At 38.3% G+C, this 23,748-nt stretch overlaps 1 protein-coding gene across 1 annotated transcript in view; it reads right to left on the bottom strand.

The window, feature by feature from the left end:
* lamc3 (laminin, gamma 3) overlaps positions 1-23,748 on the bottom strand; it is a 199,428-nt gene that overhangs the window by 117,630 nt on the left and 58,050 nt on the right. The window contains exons 4-5 of the mRNA XM_074690299.1: positions 23,435-23,601; positions 1,366-1,554 (exon numbers count right to left, since the gene is read on the bottom strand). Coding sequence (XP_074546400.1) covers positions 1,366-1,554; positions 23,435-23,601 — 356 coding nt within the window. The remainder of the gene's footprint in view (positions 1-1,365; positions 1,555-23,434; positions 23,602-23,748) is intronic.

The raw sequence follows: 23,748 nt of genomic DNA, 5'->3' as shown, positions 1-23,748 counted from the left end.
ACAAGATGATTCATCTCAGGGGCTTTCCTATCAAGAAAAAAAATGAACCTGTATGTTTACTGATTAGTTATGCACTATAGTTTTGTTATGTCCTACGATTCAGATTCTTTGTTTGGGGACCTTAAACAGATATGGGATTAAAAAAGTGATTAATTAGATTAATTAATCACAAATCTTGTTATTAATTTGATAATTTTTTCCCACCCCCTGACAACACTATATATATATATATATATATATATATATATATATATATATATATATATATATATATATATATATATATATATATATATATATATATATATATTTAAGTTAACATGTTTGTATGGTAAGTATTGTGATAAAGATGAGTCTTTTCAAAGTTTCTTTCTGGTGTTGATACGTATCTGAAAACTTAACACTTTTGTGGAAGATGTTTTGTACATTTGGAAAGGCTAAAGATTTAATTTAGAAAGTGTTGAACTGAGTTGTTTACCAGAATGTCTGACTAAAGTGCTATTTTTGATGTCTCATTTGTTTGTATATTAATATTACTATTTTCAAAGAAAACATATTATATTACTATTTTCAGGCTATTTCATTTCTATTTTTTTAACAGGGGGTGATTGTGTTTGTATTGTTTGTACTGCTGTTAAAGTTTATAAGTTCCCCATTCATGCATCTTAATTTACCAATTTTATACCTGACGCAGGATGCTTAGAGATGCTATGGGGAGGATCTGTTTTGATTGCACTCCCTCGCCACTTTGTGGCCCGGAGGTGTCCGCACACTGTCGTGAATTACTTTCAGCGAGGTGGGTGTTAGTTTTGAAATGAAATTGAGATTTGATGGAAAAAAAACATTTGTTCAGAACAACTTTTTACTAGATACAACGCACCGAGGTGAGGTATTTATCAGTACAGTAACGTAGCGCTACGGTTTGAAACGTGACATCAAGCAATCATTGAAGCAGCCGGCTATATGTAGTGCTATCGGCAGCCCGGTGCTGTTAGACGTGTCTGTAATGTGTAACATTTGTAAATCCTGGTTATGTCCTGCCAGTCATCTACCAATCAGAGCTAACGTAACCTCACTCTTCATTTTACTGATCGACTCTAAAGTTTGAACAGACCACTGCAGAATAACTGCTGACTGTGGGTTGGAGTCAACATTAGCACCAACAGATTAGCCCCAGTGTTATAGAGTGATACAGCCTTGGCTAAAGGCTAATTAGCCTTTAAGCAGCAATATTGGCGCTGGTCTCATTTTAAAGTGTGGATTATGATCAGGCATATATCTAGAATATATATGAATAAGTCATGTGAAATGATTGATAATAACTGTTAAGACAGTTAAAATGAAGACTTTACATGTGAGGTTTACCATCAGTGTTGCAGTTGCAGGGCAGGCAGGGCTCCTCAGCGGACGATCTGTAGTGGTTCTCTCTGCAGCGCTCGCAATGGGGCCCATCGGTGTTGTCTCTGCAGCTCACACAGCGCCCCCCACTGCCAGTGCTCCGGTACTGCTCCATGTCGAACACGCACTCATCCGCTCTACCGCTGCAGTTACACCCTGCAAGGGAGGGGAGAGGAGGCGAGGAAGAAAGAGCAAAAGGTCAAATGAGGAGAGGCGTGGAGAGTGGGAGAGGGTGTGTGTGTGTGTGTGTGTGTGTGTGTGTGTGTGTGTGTGTGTGTGTGTGTGTGGCATGGAGCGAGCAGATAAAGCAGCGAGGTGAAAAGAAGACAGAAATAGATGAAGAACAGAGACCAAAGGGGTTCCTATGTGTGTGAGAGATTATGTGTTCTGGGATTGGATCATAATTTAGAGGCTCGTTGCTAATCTCATTTCACAGAGGCCTAATGAGGAGCCAATCGGCTGTCAGGGGGCACTTAGATAACAGTAATTCATGTTTATACAAGAGCAAATTACTCGACTGATAAGGCACCATCACAGCTCTCATACCCCTGCTTCAAATCCCTCCTCAGTTTACCAGTTACCCCGAAGGGGGATTTAGGTGAAATTGCCCGTTTTATTTTGAATCAAGCGCTCCGTCGTGCCCGCAATAACTATACAATTACTCCTTCCTGTTAATAAGGAGTCTCAGAGGTCTGCAGCCTAATTCAAGATTAAAAAGGATCACCTGTTGCTTTCTACCTACCGCTGTATAAACTTTGGAGAGGTGGTGAAAAACTTTAAAGAAGACAAAATGAAATGCTCTAAAGTCCATCTGGCTCTAATTAAGTTTACAAGCATCAATTATGTTTAGGAAATGAGGGTTCAGACAGTCTGAGGAGAGCCAATATCCCAGAAAATAAGATCTGAATAAGCATTTTCATTTCTAATTAGTTACAAGCTGTCACAACCACACTTTAATCAAGTTGTATTTTTTTTCTCTATGTATAGTTTTTGGTCTATATGTATGGATTTTGGTGGCTGCTCTCACTGAAGATATGATATTAGAATGAGAAAACTTTGGTATGACAACATGATATGATATGATATGATATGATATGATATGATATGATATGATATGATATGATATGATATGATATGATATGATATGATATGATATGATATGATAAATGATATATAATATAATGTTATATGTTATCCTCTTAAGACCCAGTGTCCACATATATGGACATTACATTTCTGCCTCTTAGACCCATGATACTTTTTCGCTTTTTAAAGCTTTGGCCTATCAGCCCCATTTAAGGACACTGCCCATGTCACCTTTTGGTGAAATCACAACACTACACCCATTTTACTGGAAAAAAAAACAAGGTATTTAGGTACAATAGCACAAATAACAAGCAATTAACAGAGAACTTATTACACAAATAATTAAACTTCCTGTACAAAGACCAACTTAAGTTTTTATACTTTTTAGGTCTTTCTTATCCCAAACAGCAAAGTGAATTAAAAAATGCACACCAGACTAAAGCTTGGGTCTTGAGAAGTTAAATGATATAGTATGATATATGAAATGATAAATAATACATGATAAATGAGATATGATATTTGATGTAATATGTGTTATTTAAAATAGACAATATAGTATGATAAGATACATGATAAAACATGATAAGACAAATGATATATATGACATGATATGATATATGATATGACATGACATATATGATTGGGCATGACATGATATATAAAAAGATATGTGATATGATATGATATGATGAGTGATTATTGATAAATGATGGTTAATGATTTATGATATGATATTATACGAAATGATATGATGATATATGATATGACTTATGATAAGATGACATATGATGAGTGAAAAAATTGAAATGTGATATTGTATGATAAATTATTTATAATTGATAAATGATATCTAATAAGGTCTAAAATGACAAGATATGATTTATGAAATGACATGATATGATCAGTGATAAATGATAAATGATATTATGTGATATGATATTATGTGATAAATGATTTATGATACCTAATAAGATATGAAATGACATGATATGGTATATAATATGAAATGATATGATTAGTGATAAATGAAAAATGATATGATATGATGATATATGATATGACATATGATATGATATATATGATAGGACATATGTTATGATAAGATATGATATAATGATAGGACATATGTTATGATAAGATATGATATAATGATATATGATGAGTGATAAATGATATGTTATATGATATTGTATGACAAATGATATAAATGATAAATGATATCTAATAAGATTTGAAATGACATGATATGATATGATGAGTGATAAATGATAAATATGTGATATGATATTGTTTAATAAATGACATATATCTAATAAGACATGAAATGACATGATGTGGTATATGATATGACATGATATGATATGATGAGTGATAAATGATATTTTGTGACATGATATTGTATGAGAAATGATATAATCGGTGTGTGATATCTAGTAAGATATGAAATGACATGATATGATGAGTGATAAATGATAAATTATAAAATGTGATATGATATTGTTTAATAAATGATACATGATATCTGGTAAGATATGAAATGACATGATATGGTATATGATATAATAAATTATAAATGATATTTTGTGACATGATATTGTATGATAAATGATATAAATGATATATGATATCTGGTAAGATATGAAATGACATGATATGATATATAATATAATATGACATAATGTGAAAAAATGTATGATGTGATAAACAGTTTCTGCTACACTTGTTTTTGCACAACTACATTTTGCTCCAGCCACATTAGCGTTCAAAACGGTGCACCAGAGGGGAAACTTCCTGTTTTTACTCTGACATAAAACACTTTAACAGCAGAGTCACGTTTGCTAACTACAGTACACTGCCTCCTCTTTGTATTTAAGTGTGTTAGCATTTGCTGAGTAAGTGAATTGTGGTACAGTGATGTAGTATTCTTTTTTACACTTGACCCTCAAGTTTGATGTTAGCGAGTAACGACTGCATGGGTTTGTCTCTGCTAAAAGAAGTCCTCCTGCCTGAAAGTGTTTCCCTTTAGTTGATAACTATCAGTTCTGACAATGCTGACCATAAAATGTATGCTTTCATTTTGCTCTAAAAAAAGTTGCTTGAGAGAAATATGATTCAACAATAACATCAGAGTGGTATTAGCTTAATTAGCTCAAACATGCTTTTGATTTAAGTGGCCAGAGATGACTCAGAGCGTGTTCATTGTTAAAAAAAATAAATTAAAAAAAGGATATGGCGGGACTTTAATCACCCACTTTGACATTCTTATAATATCATATAATTTCCTGATGAGTCTGGATGCTGCTGAAGCAACCAGTAGTTTCTGTAACGCTCACAGCAGCCAGCCTTTAAACAAATCATCTCCTGAGCGCTGAGTTGTCACATCTGCAATTCTTCTGCTCCGGGGAAACGTTCTGACAAACTCTGACACACCACATACAAAGTCCCTGCAGCATGACTCAGCTGTGGCTGGTGATGGTGGGCAACCGGGGCATAAATAGGACCAGCCGGCTCCACTTGTCAGCTTGGATGCTCGCTATCTTTGTGGAGCGTGCTCGTGGTGCTGCCACCGCTGGTCAGACAGGAAGCTGATAGCCAGGTGACGGCACTGTCAACAACAGGCTGTCTTTAGAGGAGCAAATTTAAGTTGACTCCTGCAACACTTTGCAAAGGAAAGCATTTAAGATGTTAAGTGTTAGTCTGTAGACCAGTCTTTCTTTTCTTTCCTCTTTCCTGTAGTGGTAAAAATTCCTACATGAACACAATATAAAGCTTTCTGTTTAAGTCTGATTATTAAAATCTTTGTTTAACCAACCACACCAGCTTTATTTTTACTTATGTAATCATCATTGTATTCAAAGTGGATGACATGGCAGCTCCCCAAAGGTGAAGCCAAGTTGTTCTATAGTGCAACCAAACAGAATTACACCAATCCAAAAAAGTTAATTTAGAAAGGTAATCTTTAAGGAAAAAAAAACATTTTTACAACCTAGTACAAAAAGTGATTTAACACTGACTAGCTAATTTCTCTTACGCCTCACACTGTATGGGGGGCAAATTGTATATAACACTGCAGTTTGAAAGAACAGCTTACTCAACTGGCACTCTACAAAAACTGAAATCTTACCAAGTGTTTTTGTCTTGTTTCAGTGGAAAATGTCTTTTTAGACATAATGAGCCAGATTCACTTAACCAGTCAAGAAAAGTGTCTTATTTCAAGTCATTTAAAGACAAAAATGATTTGTTGTTACTGTTTCTTTCCTGATATCACCTTGTTCTGGTTAATCAGTAATCTTCAAACTTGGCAATATACGGGAGGGAAACTATATGGATACATGTATGCGTATGTATATATTTGTACATATATACATATGTATGTATGTATATATATACATATGTAGGTGTATTTATGTATAAAATAAATATCAAAAACACTAATAAAGAGTTTAATTTTAACACTCAAGGGAAGCCTTATACACTAACGGCTCCCTTTGGAAAAGCAAATGTGTCCTGCACAATACGGCAGCCAGACCATAATTCTGTTGTCGTGACGCTGAACAGGACAAAGGGAAGAAAAAAAAAAAGAAAAAAAAGAGAATTGAATTGCTTGAAACTAGTGAAAAATCTGCCAGTGGGGTAAGAAAAATGTGCTTGTCAAGACTAGAATAGTGTCTTAATACAAGTACATTTTTGTTACCCCACTGGCAGATTTTTTTTTTTTACTTGTTTCAAGCAATTCAGTCTGCATTTTTATATTTAAATATCTGTAAATAAGACATTTTTCTGGACTGGCCAAGTAAAGATTTCATGTTTTTGCAGTGCAGACGGCAAACTGCAGCTTACACTATCTCAACAGAAGTAAGGTTGAGTTTAACATTAACAATATGGCTTCCAACAGCAATAGGCATCAAAACTCTGCATCAGAAACAAATTGGTGATGTCACAGATACTTTGCCCAGATATCAAACAGTTCATGGTCTTGAGCTTTTATTAATGCTATGCTGCCCGCGCCTTGCTGCTGCATGCCTCGCTGTCACTGGCTGCGCAGAGTTGCTGATGACTTGTGATTTGCTAGCCTAACCTTGCAGAGTTTGCACTGCACCTTGTCGTTTATTTTTTGAAGAAATTCCTACACTTCCCAATCCATTTTTAGTTGTCTTTTTGTTCTTTTTTTGGCTGTAAATCATCAAACCTGTTGCCTACTGGTCCGGCTTCGTTCATTTTGTCAGTTTGTTGCTGTAGCCAACATGTTTTATTTTGAAAGTCATTGGCATTTGGATGGTTTCCATGCATAACTTCCTGTCCTGCTTGACCTGTTTTTTTTTTTGCGAAATTGACTATTGACTGTTTGAAAATCTATTGTCCATCTCTAGCATTTACCTTTACGGAGCTAGAACGCTAGCTAAGCCAAGTTCCTCACTCTTCAGAGAAAAACATAGGGTTGGCTTTTCTTGTATTTAACATGGAGCTTGTGGTTGAACTAACAGTGAAAAAATAAAAAAGGTCTCCAAGACTGAAGTTAGCGCTCTTTGTCTTGGTCAATGTTTTTATTTCATTTATTTATTTATTTATATTTTTTTAACACCATCTTGTTAAAATGTCTTTAAACTACAGCAAACATGAAGCATGAAGAATCTTTGAAAACAGATCAAAATGAAAACCTGTGCAAAATTTCCGTTTTACTCTGTTTACTGTGTCGTATTTTGGCTTCATTTTTATAGTTTGAAGAGGAGGCAAGTCGTCCATATTTATGTTTTTCATGATTATGTTGGAATATGCTTGTCATGTTTTTTTTTTTTTCAATTTTTTTTCAATGTTTCCATCAAGTGATTGGACCTTGCACACCTTTTGAAAGCTCCATTATTTCCTTGTGTAAAAGTCACGCTGCTTTAATTGCTCTGCTTTCTTTAGTCAGACATTCTACTTCCTGTTTTTCTCCCGTTATTGGTTTTCTGCACAAAAAGTATCACCATGACCATATTAATTTCATACAGCGGATGAACTGAAGGGCCATCGTGCTGTTAATCCTGTGAACAGCCATGTTAAATGCTGCAGCATGTTTTCCATCTAGAGCAGCAGAAAAGTTCACGCTCTACGTGGGATGGAGATTGCTACGAGCAGCGAACACGTAAACACTGACACAGACAGAGCGAGATGGAGCAAATCATTTAAAGCCGGCTTCAACAGGTTGAACACAAAGACCTCTCCGCAGCTTTCTGCCGGCCATCTTGACCACATTTAGATCCGCCTACCCAGCACAACCTCCTCCTCTCCTCTCCTCTTCTGTCCTGGCGTCATGCAAACTGAGCATCTCTGCTGCTCTGCCGGGTAGAAGTAATGACGACCCCGCTCAAAACTCCACAAGGGGAGAACAGTGCATGCACAAGTACATCTATTTTCATCTTTTGCAGGATTAAAAATGTCCGAATCAAGACTCCAAACAGCACAAACTGCCGGCGCAGATGTCCCCTGCTGGAGAGAAACTTCAGACAGCTCGCTGCCCTCGGTGACTCGGAGCCTCCTGCAGCAGTTCCCACTCCTGGTGGGGGCTTCCGAGGACTCTGTAATTTGCATATCATGCCCATATAGGCGTGGACGCTGCCCTCATATTGCTCCTTGGGGCTTCGTCTCACAGGGATTAGGCTGGACACATAGTGACAGCCGTGCTCCTCTATTTCCCAGCTCCAAATCTAACAGCACACGTGGCAGAGGCAGAGTTCGCCTGGCTCCAGAGCCAAAAGTTACACTCTTAATATCATATTTTTAATCATTACAATGAAGTCATCATGTGACATCAAAAGTGTCATAATTCAGAGAGGTTTGTGGAGCATTATCTTCTCTAACGATAAGGAAAAGTGTCTTTCCCCTCCGTCTTTCAGCCGTCTCACCTCAGCTGCTTCAGCTATGATGCAATCCACCTTCCTATTGTTTCCTGCCCTTTTTATATGAATAATTTCTTAGTGCAGATGCAGAAGCAATGCAGAGCGCGCCCACTGTCCCTGCAGGCGTTGTAATTTCTCATTTCTACATCTAATATGTGAGACAGATGAGATGTCCGACCAGCAGGAGGAGAGAAAGAGGAGAGCAGCCGCAGCAGATAAGAAAGCAGCCCATGAGGGATCGCTCTGAATGAATCTGTTCGACCTTTGGTGTCAGATAACTTAGACCTCCTACCTAACCCGCACGTTGTTTCCACAGGGCCCTCTGTGCTCGGGTGGGGAACTTGTGGCTGGTTGTAAAACAGATAAAGATTTGGGCTACAAATACTTTTTTTTTCTCCATCTTTTTGTAGTTATTATCAACGTTGGTCGTCAAAATAATTCTTTGTTATTTTCATGCGATTTAAAGAGAGGATGAGTGCTCCTCACCTCAGGCTGTGGCGTTGGACTCTGATTGGACTATTCAAAACGAAGACTGGTAGTTTCTATCGTGATATTATTTATGGAATCAAAAATCTATGGCAGCCCCTTGAGGACATTTAACAACATACAGTTAAAAAGATTAAAAGGACGATATTCTATTCTATTCTCGCAATCCGATTCTTTTACAATTTTTGGGGCGCCGACTTGATTTAAACTGCGATTTTTCAATATTTACGTTTTTTGTGATTATTAGTTTGCTTTTTTGACACCAGACCGTGTGAAAAAGTGAAATGATGATGATGTCTACAGACTGTTTCAGGAGCCATATTTCCCCATAAAATTCTCATCACGTGAGTCAGAGAAAAACATTTCACCCTCTACTGGAGAAAAGTGGTAACTTTTTTCCAACCCAGTTTATAAACAAAGACTGAAATGAAGAATTTGAATTTGAAAAAATAGAAAGTTTTTGACAAAGAATTCAGTTTTTGATAAAGTGAAAAAAATCCTGATATATCAATTTTTGATTTTTTTCTCCCACCCATACCCATCAACATTTTGCTCCAAGAGTTCAAGCTGTTGGATTTTTAGATACATGAACTCAAAATCTGTGAACGCTGTATAAATTATAAAATACATGATGAAATTTGACTGTCTAAAGTTAATGCCTTTGCACGATGAGTCTGTTTTTTTTTGGTCTGAAACGTACGTACGTTAAAAAATAAATTTGATGTTGATGACCGTGTTATATCAAAAATGTTTTCACACCCAATCTGAAACTTTCTTCTGTCCTAAGTTTTTTCGGAACAGGTTCGATTTATTGCATTTTTCTCATCCCCCCCCATCCAATTTCCTGGGCAGTTTGACTATTCAGGGACACCGTAGGCAATGTTTAGATCAGGGATGTCAAACTTGTGCTATGGAGAGCCAAGAGGCTGCAGGTTTTCTTTCCAACCAGAAACTCCACCAGCTGATTCCACTGATTATCTCACCTTCAAGCAGAGAGCAGGGACCAATCAGTGAAATCAGCTGGTGAAGTTTTTGGTTGGACAGAAAACCTGCAGCCTCTTGGCCCTCCATGGCACGACTTTGACATCCCTGGTTTAGATGATGAATGAAGATGTGTGTGTGAGTGTGCATGCTGCAGAGACTGACTGCTGCTGCTCAGGCTCAACTGCTTGATGATTCCATTTTTTTTGTACTGCAATTTTTCGCAAATAATACAAAACAAACGCTTCCAATTCAGAGTGCAAGGTGTCTGTGCATGACGTTTTTTTGTCAGATTACGGATCCAAAATACGCATACGAAAAAAATGGACTCAGTGTGCAAAGACCTCTAGTGTTGTTCTATTGTAGTTGTAATGCCGACTCATTCCAGTAGATGGCGGTAATTCACCAAAACCTGCTATCTGTGTGGTCAAACAGTATTAGTGCTGTGCATTGTGGGAAACTGTATGCTAGGTAGACTGGTCTGTTGCATACTGAGAATTTTTCCTGGATCAGTAGGTCACTGGGGATTTTTGGCATACTGCAGATTTAGCAAGTTTTCACACACTGCCTACTACAGACTGTATTTAGGTCAAATTGGAGGCACCGCTGGTGAAGTATGCAATTTGGAAAACACTAAAAACACCAAAATTTCACCTTGGTGCATTAGTATAGCGGCATTATGCTGCCAGCAAATATGAAATCTGTACGCACGTCTGCTAGGGAGCTGCGCACGCTTTAGTCCAATGTGATTGGCTATGGTTCTTGTCTTATATGATTGGCTAAGGTCTTTTGGCCGGATAAAGTAAATAAAATGTCAAATTCTCCTAAAAGATTCAAGAAGAATCGAAACGGCTTATTTAACACCTCACGAAAGTTATTTGATTTTACTAGTTTCTTCATATTTTGCTATAAACTGTAAAAGAAATGATCTGAATTATAGGTTAGCGAAGCAGGAGAAAGCTTTGCCATGAAGAATAGCCTCTGTGTGCTCAATTTTTGGCAGTATCATGCCGCCATACATCAGTGACAGGTTGAGCCTAATTCCAAGTACTTTTCTAAGTTTGTTAAAATGCAAAACTTTGAAATATTTGATCTTTTTGATAAAGTCTTAATGAAGTAAGACTCTTAAATGGCAGTGATGAGCGATGCAAACTATGGTCATTCAGGTTTGGCACTGAATTGGACTCTGAGTCAGATTTAGCTTTTTTTATCCAGCAGCAGCGTGTTAATGACGCACATATAAATACAAAGAATGGAGAACCTGTGATACTGGACATGCAGCAGGTGGTCTAGTTATCAAAGCGCTGGTGGAGCGATGATGGATGGGTTCATAGGAAGGGAACCACAAACCTCTTTGTCTCCTACAGAACTGGGGCCATTCACCATTAACATGTATCATTGATCAGGCTCATAAATGGAGCTGCCATCCCTGACTGTGCACCTTCCTGTGGTCAGCTGTGTTCATAAAGACTTCACACCACGGAGCACAAATGGTGATGCAGCTCATGTGGACGCAGTCATGTGACAGCTGAGGCAGAAAGGACGCGACGGGAAATGAAGCGGAATGGTGGTGGCAGGTGCCATTTTACACTTTAAAGGGAAACAGTGGATTTGTGATTCATGACGCACAGCTGAAAACACACACCGAGGTGAAAACAGACGCTGATTGGACTGAAAGGGCAGTCATGGCAGAATTTGTCATTTTTTGCTTTGAATTTCATAACGATGGAGGGTCTACGGTCAGTTAAAACTCATCTATGTAGATGAAACTCCACAAACTTAGCTACTTTGTCTGGTTTATTTTTACATTTAGGTCCTGTAGCTTCTGTGTGGTTCGTCTGTCTGGTTTAAGACACTCAGTTTTTTTCCTCATTATCTGTAACTCCATGAACGTCTCTGCTACAGCTTCCATTTATTTATTGATTGATTTATTTAAGTATACAGGGACAATGCTTATTAATTGACATTCAATAAATTTACCAGAGTTAGCCAAAGAGCTAGTTTCCATTTGTAGTCTTTCTTTCTTTCTTTCTTTCTTTCTTTCTTCATTTTTTCTCCTTCTTACATAGTACCACATATTCACTGTCCTTGTTTTTCCATCTTCATTACATTCTTTTTATTTACTATTTTATCCCCTTTTTTCTTTTTCTTTGTTATGTCCTCCTTTTTCTTTTCTTTTTCAGGATTTTTTTTTTCTTTTCTTTTCTTTCCTTTTAATTTTCTTTCTTTTATTAATTTGTTGTATTAAGTCCCTTCTTTTTCTTTTCTTTCTTTCTTTCTTTCTTTCTTTCTTTCTTTCTTTCTTTCTTTCTTTCTTTCTTTCTTTCTTTCTTTCTTTCTTTCTTTCTTTCTCTTTAGTGTTGTTTTCTTTCTTAATTTGTTCTCAATCTTACATTTTAATGTCTTTAATGTCCTTATATTTTTCATCTTCAATACTTTCTTTTTCTTTTCTCTTTCATCATTTTGTTTTCTTTTTTCTTCTCTTATGTTCGTATTTTCTTTCTTTTTCAGGACTTATTTTTTGTTTTACTTCCACCTTTTCAATTTTCTCTCTTTTATGAATTTGTTGTATTTAGTCCTTTCTTTTTTTCCAATATGTATATAAGTACTGTCTTTCCTTCTTTTCTCTTTCTTTCTTTCATTCATTTTTTCCCTTTAGTGTTTTTTTATTTATTTATTTATTTTTTCCTTCTTACATGGCACCATATTTACTGTTCTTTATACTTTCCATCTTAATTATTTTCTTTCTTTTTCTTCACTCTTTCACCTTTTTTCTTTTTCTTTTATGTAATTTTTATTCATTTTTTAGGATTTCTTTATCTTTTCCCTAAAATATATAAATATTGTCATTCTTTTCTTTCTTTCTTTCTTTGTCGCTTTGTTTTCTTTCTTTTTAGTCCATATTAATTCATTTTCCCCCTTCCATTCCTCTTTGTATCCAATCCCTTTTTAAACGTCCTATCTTCCTTTTTCTTTGTTCTCAACATTTTTTTTATTTCTGTCACTTCTACTTGTTCTTTTTTCCTTATCATTCTTTTTTCCATTCTTCGTACTAAAGTGTAAGTCGGATGCCAAAAGCCGCAGGTGCTAAGTGACAGCGTGACGCCATAGCATCGCGACACAGCGTACTCGTAGAATCGTCTCTCACCGTGCAACAAACAGACTTCTCTGAAACAAAGTTTGATTGTTCTTTGTATCAAAGAGCTACATGCCAATCACAGAGAGGACGAAATGCTGCATGTCTTCATCTGTGCTCTTTGTTTACTGTGTCGCGGTTTTCTTCTTTCTTGGATTTATTAGCGGACCGACCAATCAACGGTCCGCAGTGTTGTAGCTCCACCTTCTGAGAGTGGATCGGTTCAGTCTGGCACCCATACGAAAAGGTCCCAAAAAGTGGGACGGCTCATCTCAGTTATTTGGGAATCTGTCCCGGGATAAGTCGTCAGTGGAAATGCCACAAAATGCACGCCGTACCGAGATGAACCGAACCGGTCTGCTTGGTGGAAACGTGACTTTTTATTCCTCTTCTTTCTTTGTATTTGTTTTCTGTCTGGTGGGTGAGAGACGGTTCAAAGTTCTACCTTTTCCTCCGTCAGTTGTGAATAACAGTTTCCCTTTAATTCTCAAAACCTCGACTTGCTCCTGAGATCAGTTAAAGAAATTCAGGTCACAGTTTTTATATAATTGTGGTCGTTATCAAGCTTCATGCTGTGCTCTGTAATTAGAAGCCACTTCAGAGCAGATTTATCATGTGTTGAAACCTTTTTACAAATTCAACAGAAAAAAAAAACAAGAAAACACAACAGGTAAAGAGGTCCAGTTTTATATAACTGGTAATAAAAACAGAAATGATCACAGCCTCCTGGTTACAACCGCAGCATTCAACCTTAAAGAAATGAAAGTAAAAGGATTGAAAGAGACTACCTGATGATCAGCCCCAGGCGGAGCCCATGCCAACATCAAACAAACAGGGAAAATTATGAAGACCTGCACAGCCCGCTCCAGCTATGAATGATTTCAGCCTCAGAGAGGGAGAGTCTTGATGAAAATGACATTCTGTTGCACCCGAGATAAACAGTTTTCACTCAAACATATGCACACAACTTCACAAAGTGCACTTTCACAACCTTTTCATAGCTCTTAACAGGGATCTGAAGAGCAAACAGAAAGCCAGATAAAAATATTCCACTATCAGGTTTTTAGAAACAACTTGGACACTCAAGATATTTTTACTAAACACTGAAACACTCACATCATTTCCCACAGACACACACTCACACACACTCAAAGGTAGCTGTTATAATCAAAGTGTTTTGAATCTGAAGCAGGCTGAAAAGAAATGTCTTTGAATTGTGATTATTAGAAGAATAAGAGAATTGAGGGCTTTTGATGGCGAGGAAAAATACATTTGAGATGGCAATAGTAGTCCTTTATTTGTTGATGAGCATTTCTCAGCTCCAGGCTGAGGAGGGGGTTGAGGCATACACAGACACACATGCAAAGAAGCCCAGAGGAGACGATTGAGAAAAATCAGTTCTGTAAAAGTTATTATTATTGATTTAAGAAAATGAATCTTAATCTGTAAATCTTTAAAATCAAAAGGTTACATGACTTTACAGAGCAACAATTCACTTCTTCGGATCAATACTCGTTTCCCTTTACATCTAATGTGCCTACTTTGTTCATAAAAGCCTGATTACATCTTCAGTACGTGACGGGGAAAGAGTGCAAACTGCCATAAAATGTTGCTGTTTGTTCCTATTTAACATTTAGCAGCTCAGTTTTTGGGTCCCTGTGTGTGGGAGGACTGCTCATGTATACATAATTGACAAACACATTATACCGTAACTCTCCATTCAGGGTCACTGGTGGGGTTACCCTAACATGCTGAAATTGCTTTTTGTTGCTATTTTAGTACCTCTGGTTGATGCGGCCTGTCTTTCACACAACGATCAACCTTTTTTTTTCTTATTCGTATATACATAAACACGCAAACTTGTTGACATAGACATAATTAGGGTCCTCACACGAAGAGAGAGGATACTGGGTGTGGACACTTCTTCTTCTTCCTCTTCAAAAACCTCACATTCAGCTAAAAAAAAAAAAGATATAATACCAAATTGACCCCAAACATATCAAAGATTGCTCTCTAGCGCCACCTAGGCACACCAAAACAGCTGTAATGGGCAGTAGGAATGTTGTAGAGAGATCAAACCAACGTCAAAATGTCTGTCTCATTGAGATGCACAAATTTTATCTGAGACAACAAGGACCTATCTCAAACAGGAAGCCAGCAATTTGCCTTTCAAATAAAATTAAGCCACATTTTTGGCCCATCTACAAAAGTTATCTTCTCCGAGGCCATAAATGGTATCGGCTTGAAATTTGCTCAGATGACAGAAGTGGCCCTGCTTTACAAAACTGCAAAAGGAATTTGTTGTGTCTGAAACAGTTTTCAAATGATGAGCCCTCAAAGTCGGTTTACCCTAAAGAAGCCGTTCCAGGTCCCCCTATTAGAATGAATGGGAGACGAGGATCCAACTCTGTACAAGTGATGATGATGTCACACACTAATTAAAAGTTCCGTGCTGGTGGTCATGTGACTGAACCATAGACTGTAAAAAAAATGGACATCACTCACAAAAACTGCTCCCCCTGGTGGCTGGCTGCAATATAGGTCAAAAAATCGGGCTCCCCAGTCATTCCAGATGGGCTGTGGTCAAACTTTAAAAAGTTAATACACCTCATAGAAATGTTTTACTACTGAGTGCTGTGGTGATTTAAAGATATCATTCGGCTGCCTTGTATCCAAGTCCTCTTTTTTCTGAAAAGTTTCATTTTTATTAGTTATAAGAGATTAAAAATGAGGTTTTACGTCACGTTTAATGATGATGGACAGCTGACGTTCTTGTGTATCTTTTTTGGGGACTGTAAAATATGTCTGGAGGTAGAGCCAAGAAGTGATTAGACTCTCAAAAGAAAAAACAATTATTATTTTTGACACCCAGAATCCCTCACAGTTCCTACTGCGCAGACTCTGGCTGCACAACTGCCTCAATGGCGGCACCTACGGGGGAATTTTGGCTTCAAAACCCTAAAATGGTAAATGGTGGAGCCAAGCTGTCCACTCTATATACAGTCTATGGACTGGACAGGGGGAATAATACATCACTTCAAGTGTGATAACTCTTAAAGGGTCAGAAAGGGATGAAACCTCAACAGGGGAGGTGAAAGCGGCATGAGGGAGCTGGCAGCTTTAATTTATATTTGTTGCTGGACGAAGCAAATTAAATTTGATTTGAAAAAAAAAAGCCCAGTATGCAGAAATAAAGAAGTTCAATGATTGTATGTCAGTTTGTGTTTGTTTGTATCGTTCATATTTTATCAGACCATATTTCTAGGTTAATGGTTTTCTAAACCCCAAAAGGTCATGAGTATATCTTACTTTATTTTAATGCAAAAACATCATTTACTAAAACATTGCTACAGAGAGACATTTTATATTCCTTGCGGGAAATTGTCAGATTCTATCAGAACTGATGACAGCCATTGTTAAGAGTTTGTTTTTATGCTTTATTGAACATTAGGTGTTGATACGGTAATTCAGTTGTATTTTTATATTAATTAAAGCTCCATAGGTCATTGTTTGGCTTATTCTGTGACACTTAATTAATGTACAATCTTTTCCGTAAGAATTTAAACTGTTGCCTGAAGGTGAACTGAATTTGAATTGAGCTCTTTTGCTTAAGATAATGAAATATTTTTGTGTCTGATGAAGTTTTTTTTTAATCAAAGACCTGACTGTGATGTCTGCTTGTATCCTTCTGCAAACTAAACAAACACACAAAGCATTTTTGTTCATCTAACTAATGCATACCCCCAAAACAGCCCCACACCCAACCTCTCCTTTATGCTTTTCCTCTGACTTCTCAAGCTCATGTTCCCTCTTTTTGATCAGGCAGGCTTTATATATTCTGAAAATGCAGCTCATCCCCTCCACCTTTTTTTTTTTTTTTTTTTTTAGGAGCAGTCTGAAATTACATGCAGTCAGAGCTGTCTCACACAGCAAATGGAGCTGCTGCTGCTGCCCCTCCAAATGTGATAGCAGGTATAACTAGGAGTCCCAGCCACCTCCAGCTTACAGATTTTTCACACCGCAGACCTCTGACAGCTCAGGCTGGATTTGTTAGCATGAAGACTCCCCGCTCATAAGCAGCCAGTGCAGAGGACTATTTTGACATTGCTTCACCTCTGGGTTGTAATAGATGTGGTCAGAATAAAAGGACGTGCTCGCTGTGTGAACTTCTTGTGCGGCAGTTAAAGCACAAGGGAAAAAAAACTAAATCTGATTTCAGATCAGCTATGAAAAAGGAAGTAAAAGTTAAACTTCCAGGGCTGTCAACGTGAACTCATTAACACCTGTAAATTATTTCTTATCCTGAGATAGTTCTGTAACTTTCACCCTTTAAATGCCAACATATGGAGAGTCTCATCATAGCCCTTAAAATCCATTAAATAACAAGCTGTGACGCAGACTAAGAGCAGAGTGTGTCAGGTGTTCACCAAAAAGCCTAACCTTAGTTTTTAAACCACAAGTGTTAAAAAAGCGGTGAAATGCTGTTTTTGCAAAGACACTGAGTTTGGGCCAAAACTTGTCTAATTAATTCAAGGAAAAGAAGTCAGAGAGGTTAGCTTCTGCTTGTTAACATCACTGACTGGAAGAGGGGTAGCTTAACTGTTGGTGTCGGTTAGCATGCTAATTTAGCAGGGTAAACAACAAGGAAAACTAACAAACATAGAAACTTAACAATGGTATGAGGAGGATCTGTTTTAATGTGACTGCAGCGCCACCTTCTGGCCCGGAGTCTCCACACAGTGTCGTAAAGATGTGACTTTTAACCACTTGAGTGTTTGTATTGGAACAAATTTTCTTTGTTCAAGTCAACTTTTTACCGGACAAGACATAAGTAATGTAGTAATGCTGTTGTTTGAAACATGAAAACAAGCTAACGTAAGTTTGTACTGTACGTCAGTAGTAGTAGTAGTGCTATCGGTTGCTAGGTGCTGTGAGACATGTCTCTAAATGTAACGCAAGTGAATCCTAAGCTAACGTAACCTGGCTCTTCATTTTATTGATAGACTCTCAAGTTTGAACAGACCACTGCAGAATAACTGCTGACTGTGGGTTGGAATCAACATTAGCACAATCAATTTAGCCCTTTTAGCCTTTAGCTTGTGCTCTATCTCTCTCCTGTTTATCTTTCTTCTGCTCTTCTGTCCTTTCTCTGTCTGACAGGTCTGGTTTCCTGAGGTCGGATAAAGAAGACACGTTTAATAACAGCTGCAGATGTTACTGGTGTTCCAGTGTAAAGTGTGACCCTGTTCTGCTGTCTCCAGTTAGCACGGTCACTCTTTGCTCCAAAACACCTGTAGCTCTGTAACATTCAGAACTGGATGGACGTTGATCCCATGGTGTAGTATCATTTCTGACAGCTGACCACAGACCAACCAGACATTTTTATGCTGCTCACAGTTTTAATTTAGTGTTTAAAGAACGATAACTCATCTGAACGAATGGAGCCAAACTCTGCTTCCTTTGCCAAAGTACACTCGCACATTTTTGATGACGTTGACCATAAATTGGTCTTTAGTCTTTTTGCTGTTGTGGGTCATAAAGAATGAATGAAAGAAATTAGTTCAGTTCTCTTGCAAAACATGAAACAAATTACAAACTATAAAATGAAGTTTCAGAAATTTATACCCACGAGAAACTGAAAGGGTGTAGGTTGAAGCTAAAGCTTATTGAGACCTTCCCCTCTTATCTCATAAAACAAAGAAAAAATGCACAACTAGTAAACTCCATTGTGTATTTCTGAAAAACATGGTTTTTGTAGTCTTTTAGCCTTTTTAAAGTACTACAAGTTTTCATTTCTTCAGATGAGGAATTCTCTAAATTGACCCCTTAAAGTGATCCTCCGGGATGGAACAAGTTGGGTCCTTTCACAAGGTTTAGGACAGAAATTACCCCTACAGCAGTGTTTTTGTGCAGCAGAAGCCCAAACACCAAACACCCCCTCCCTGCTCCTCTGCAGGTTTCCTCTGCACTCAGACGGGGCCATATTTCACTTGACCAAAAACACAAATAAACGGACTCCCACCGGAAAAATCTGATATCAGTCTGTATTCACGCTTTATTTAGAGAATTTTCAGCGTGTTACTTTCACACAAAAACACCGCTAAATAAGGCTCTAGTTCTCATTGTGTTGTAAAACGTCGCTACCTCTGCTGCAGAGCCACAGCTGGCTACGAGGCGCTCGCCGCTTAGTGTATCAGTCCGCGCAGAGTGCCAGATATAAACAAACAAACAGGGAGGGGGTGTTTGGTGTGAGTGCTCTGGGCTTCAGCTGCACAAAAACACTGCTGTAGGGGTAATTTCTGCCCTAAACCTTGTGATAGGACCCAACTTGTTCCATCTTGTTCCAATACGATTTAGTATTTGTTCGTATCTTAAGTTTTTGGAAAATGAATGTACCCCTCAGACTGTATTGGTTGTCTCTTATCATAAAAAGCTTCTGAATACTTTGTGGAAATTGACCAGTTTTTGTTTTATACATGGTTTTTGTTGTGATATAATCAACTAAGGGTGTACATTTTAGTACACTGAACTGCAAAAGCATCAGCGCTGTAAACATTCATCAGTTATCGGAGCCTTTTTCAAAACGAAAAAAGTATTAAAACGGCTAGAAAAAAATAAAAAAAGGTCCTTGGCTTTCATTGAGTGGTGATTTTCTTGTGTTGCTTTTGTTTCTGCTGTGGGGTAAAGCTAACGCGTCTGATGAGAGCCGTCTCAGAGCCGCCATCGATTCTTATTGTGCTGTAAATCGACATTTTTCAGACTCTGCATACCAACGTTTCAGCCCCCAACAACAACAACAACAACAAGAGAAAAAACAGCTGAAATTAATTATGAGGCTGCATTGCAACACACAATACAATCTGTGTGTGTGTGTGTGTGTGTGTGTGTGTGTGTGTGTGTACACATGCATTGTTTTCCTGCACATATGTTTCCCGGCTCCTCGCCCCTTGGGACGCTGTGTGTGCATAAATTAGCACGAGCACCACCCGGTTTGGCTGGTAGCGCTGTGCACTTTAACTAAACGCTGTTGAGGATATTTGTAATTGGTTGAGGGATAAAAACCTACAGAAGAGCGGCTCACAGATTGTATTTGTTTTACTTTCTAATTTATTTAATTTATTTTTTTTACTGGATTCTATCAAGCAGAGAGCTTGTTTTAATTACTCTTACTCTCAGTCCCAAGCAGATGGTGTCTTAAATAGACTGGTGCGCCCAACTTAATCAGTGCATTATATTAATAAATAAACACACGACGTATAAAAGAGAGGCTGAGTGTGAAAGTAGAACAATAAATGCTCGGTGTAATTACACGTCTTTATCTGAGACAAACTCATTTTGCTCCTCAACCTTTTATAATCCACACCGGGCACCGGAGCAGCCCCTGACGCTGTTTCATATGGATCTGTTTGGGTGAAACTTCTTGACTGAAGATCGCCCACGGCTTCATCTGCCGGCGATAGCGATCAGCTGATTTGCTCTGAGGAAATTAAAGAAACATTATTGATGCAGTGGTACGATATTAACTGGATTAAGACTGTGGAAACATCAAGGAGCTGAACTAATAAACATGAAAAAAAGGCTTTTCTCTTTCAGGACGACCTAAACTTTTCTGCTTTGACTTTATCAACAAGACTTGATCTTATTTTCAACACCCAGTGGCCCTCATTTATCCATCTTGTGTGGGAATTGGCGCAGATTTGGGTGTAAGAATGAGCTTACAGCAACGTGTTATGAAACGTGCTTACCAGGGCCAATCAGCTGCTGCTGTTTCATAGTGATGTATTCTACAGATTGGCAGAAGAAGAGTAATAGTGATATGATCTGATAATTTTCCTCCACTGGCAGATTTCTACGGTGGCCCTGAGAGCTCACAGTGCTGCAACTTAAGAAAGCACATGCAAAAGGACAGCCTTCATCTTTCTCCACACAGCTGTTGTGTGCGATGAATCTCTTGTGAGGAAGCTACATACATAACTGCTAGCATATTAACGCAATTTCTAATATATGTTAGCATCAAGCTAGCGCCAAGTGCTCCTGCACCGGCTCCTAACTGGAAGAGGAAGTGATGTGGCAGAGAGCGATTGGCTGGAGTCTGAGGACGGGGTTTTCAAAGAGGGCTCCGCCATTGTTCGAGTTTATGATTCTTCTCTTTGCTCTTCTTCTTCTTCTTCTTCTTCTTCTTCTTCTTCTTCATGCTGTCTTCGTTTAACTCCTTGGTGTTTTGGGGGTGTGGGGGTAATGCGCGTTCACGAGAACAAAGAGCTTTACAACCCATCGCGATAGAGGAAGGACGAAGCGCCGCCCCTCTACCAATCAGGATAGAGCTTCAGGGGCTCTTCTGATTGGTTAAAGATACCTGGAGCGGTCGAGAATCCTTGTCAGCTCATAACAGAGACAGATGGAAATGCTGCGACCTCAAGATAGTGCAATTATACTACACTTATAGAAGGTTTATCAATGGATACTCTTATTAAATCCAAAGAAAACACAAAAAAATTAGCATTGACTAGTTAAATCTTGCCCATGGCACTTTTAAATTTGGTTCAAAGACTGCAACTTGATTCCGTTTTCGTTCTCTGTTCCTGTGTTACGATGCTCTGGTGATGAGACAAGAGAGGTCACTTTATGTTATCCCCAGTGCCCCTAGGCTGGGTCGTAACATAAGTGAGAGGTACTTAACTGACGTTAAAGTATGACTGACCTGAAACTCTTGAATTTAAACTAGTGCTGTCAGGCGATTAAAAAAATTAATCTAATTAATTACAGGATTTGTAATTAATTAATCTAATTAATCGCATTTTAATCTCATATCTGCTTAAGGTCCCAAAATAAAGAATTTGAATTCCAGGACATTAAAATTACATTAAAATACATTTAAAAAACATGTAAAAAATAAGGTGGGAATATATACAACACATTTTTAGGTACCCTGATGCATCAAGAACACATGAAAAAAGTTTTATGGTTCTATCTTAACAAAATCTACACAGTCCTGCACCTAAGATAAGCTGATTTGATTTTTAGGACGGTTTTTGCTTCTGTCACATTTTTACTCAATGTGGACTCAATTTTCACTGCAATATGAACTTCTATACTTCTATGAGGTCAGGAGAACCAGGGCTAAAGGCTAAAAACTGTGAAGAACTATGTACAAAACACTTTAGAAAAGAAAAGTGAAGTATTCTCAGTTTTACATGCTCTGAACACACAAACTGTTGCTGATTGGTGCAGAGCAGCCCCAAGCTGAAACATGACACCAGGAAGATGGAAGCAAATTTCAAAGAATTCTTTAGATTTAAATACAGGATATATATGGATCATTCAGGGCTTGTTTGATGCAGTAAAGAGTGTAAAATTATCTGTTTTTTACAGAATTGATCTAGAGCAAACGGTTGATTTTCTGCAGATTTTCATAAAGGACGTGTGAATAAACGCGATGTGGACAGCAGTCACAACTCACTCTCGCTTCCCTACCGCCGGCATGTTGCTGACGTTATGTGTGATACATTCAGGGACCGTCGGAAATTTGAAAATCTGACAAGACCTCTTTTTCCAAGTAGGACACCCGGTTTGTAAATGCCAGACATTTAAAAATAAGTGCGTCTTTGAACGCCCCGCGGGTTTGGGATCCAGATTAATCTGCGTTAATTTTTTATAGCTCGTTAATTTGCGGTGTAACTAATTAATCTAATTAACGCGCTAAAATGACAGCCCTAATTTAAACATGAAATCAAATCTTCTAGCTCAGGCTTAGTGGTGTTAGCAAATTACCTTCAAAGCTCCAAACAAATAAAAACACATTTTAAAGCCTTTATACGACTTGCTACATGGTGTTTCACTAGATACCTGGAGGATTCTCTGTACATCGTTGTCAAACACTGTAGGCAACTCAAGAAGACAACTTATATTTAATCTCTGCCATCCTAACACCGTCCAATGTTTTGTTCTGCGACTGGAAATGCCGAAGCCACCTCGCGGTAATGTGTAGCGATCTGTGCATATACTCTAGTACAATGTTAAATAAATCAAAAACACATACTTTACACCTCATTTCCCAAATTAACTGAGCTGTCAGGGCCACCGTAGATTTCCCTCAATGTACCGCGCGGCCCACTGTCATGAAACTTGCATATACGAACTCAGACCTGGCGTAGGATTTGAGCGTACCTCATGCCCACATTCAGATTGATAAATGCAGATTTGGCTGTACGCATGTTTGATAAATGAGCAAACACAGACCAGCTAATTAATAACTGTTCCGTGTTTTGCGTTACCCTCATTGATTTTTCGTGGGTACATTTATGAGTTACTCTGGAATCGTCGCCTCGTTAGTGTTTTTTGGGCGTTCACATTAAGCTTTCAGGCGAGCTTCAACAGGCTGGGCTTGTCACTCTCACTCAGCAGCAGCCTGTGGATCCTGCAGCAGGCTTCATGTCGTGACTCATTGACCAGAAAACATGCTACTCACTCAAACACTCGTTGGCCGAGTCCCCCAAGCCCCTGGCCCACGGTCTGTCCTGGTAGAAGGGGTGACACCTCTGGCAGTCGTCTCCCGCCGTGTGATGCTGGCAAGAACAGACAAGCCCGCCGTGTTCAGCCTGAACGCACTCGCTGGCATGACCGTTACACTTGCATCTGAGGGGAAGGCAGACAGAGAGTTATGTAAAAAAGAAGCAGGTACAACCTCTGCTTCGCACTCTCCGTCTCCGTCTCGCTGCTTCTCGCTGAGTCAAGCGTGGACACTGTTTCTAACAGAGGGGAGAAAGTGAGAAGGTGTTTCTA

The sequence above is a fragment of the Halichoeres trimaculatus genome, unplaced genomic scaffold (genome assembly GCF_033239565.1).
Source record: "Halichoeres trimaculatus isolate MK-OKI-2021-1 unplaced genomic scaffold, fHalTri1.1 fHalTri1_scaffold_16, whole genome shotgun sequence".
In the NCBI taxonomy this organism is placed as follows: domain Eukaryota; kingdom Metazoa; phylum Chordata; class Actinopteri; order Labriformes; family Labridae; genus Halichoeres; species Halichoeres trimaculatus.
The sequence above is the reverse complement of the archived record's forward strand: the minus strand, read 5'-3'. Positions and strand labels throughout refer to the sequence as shown.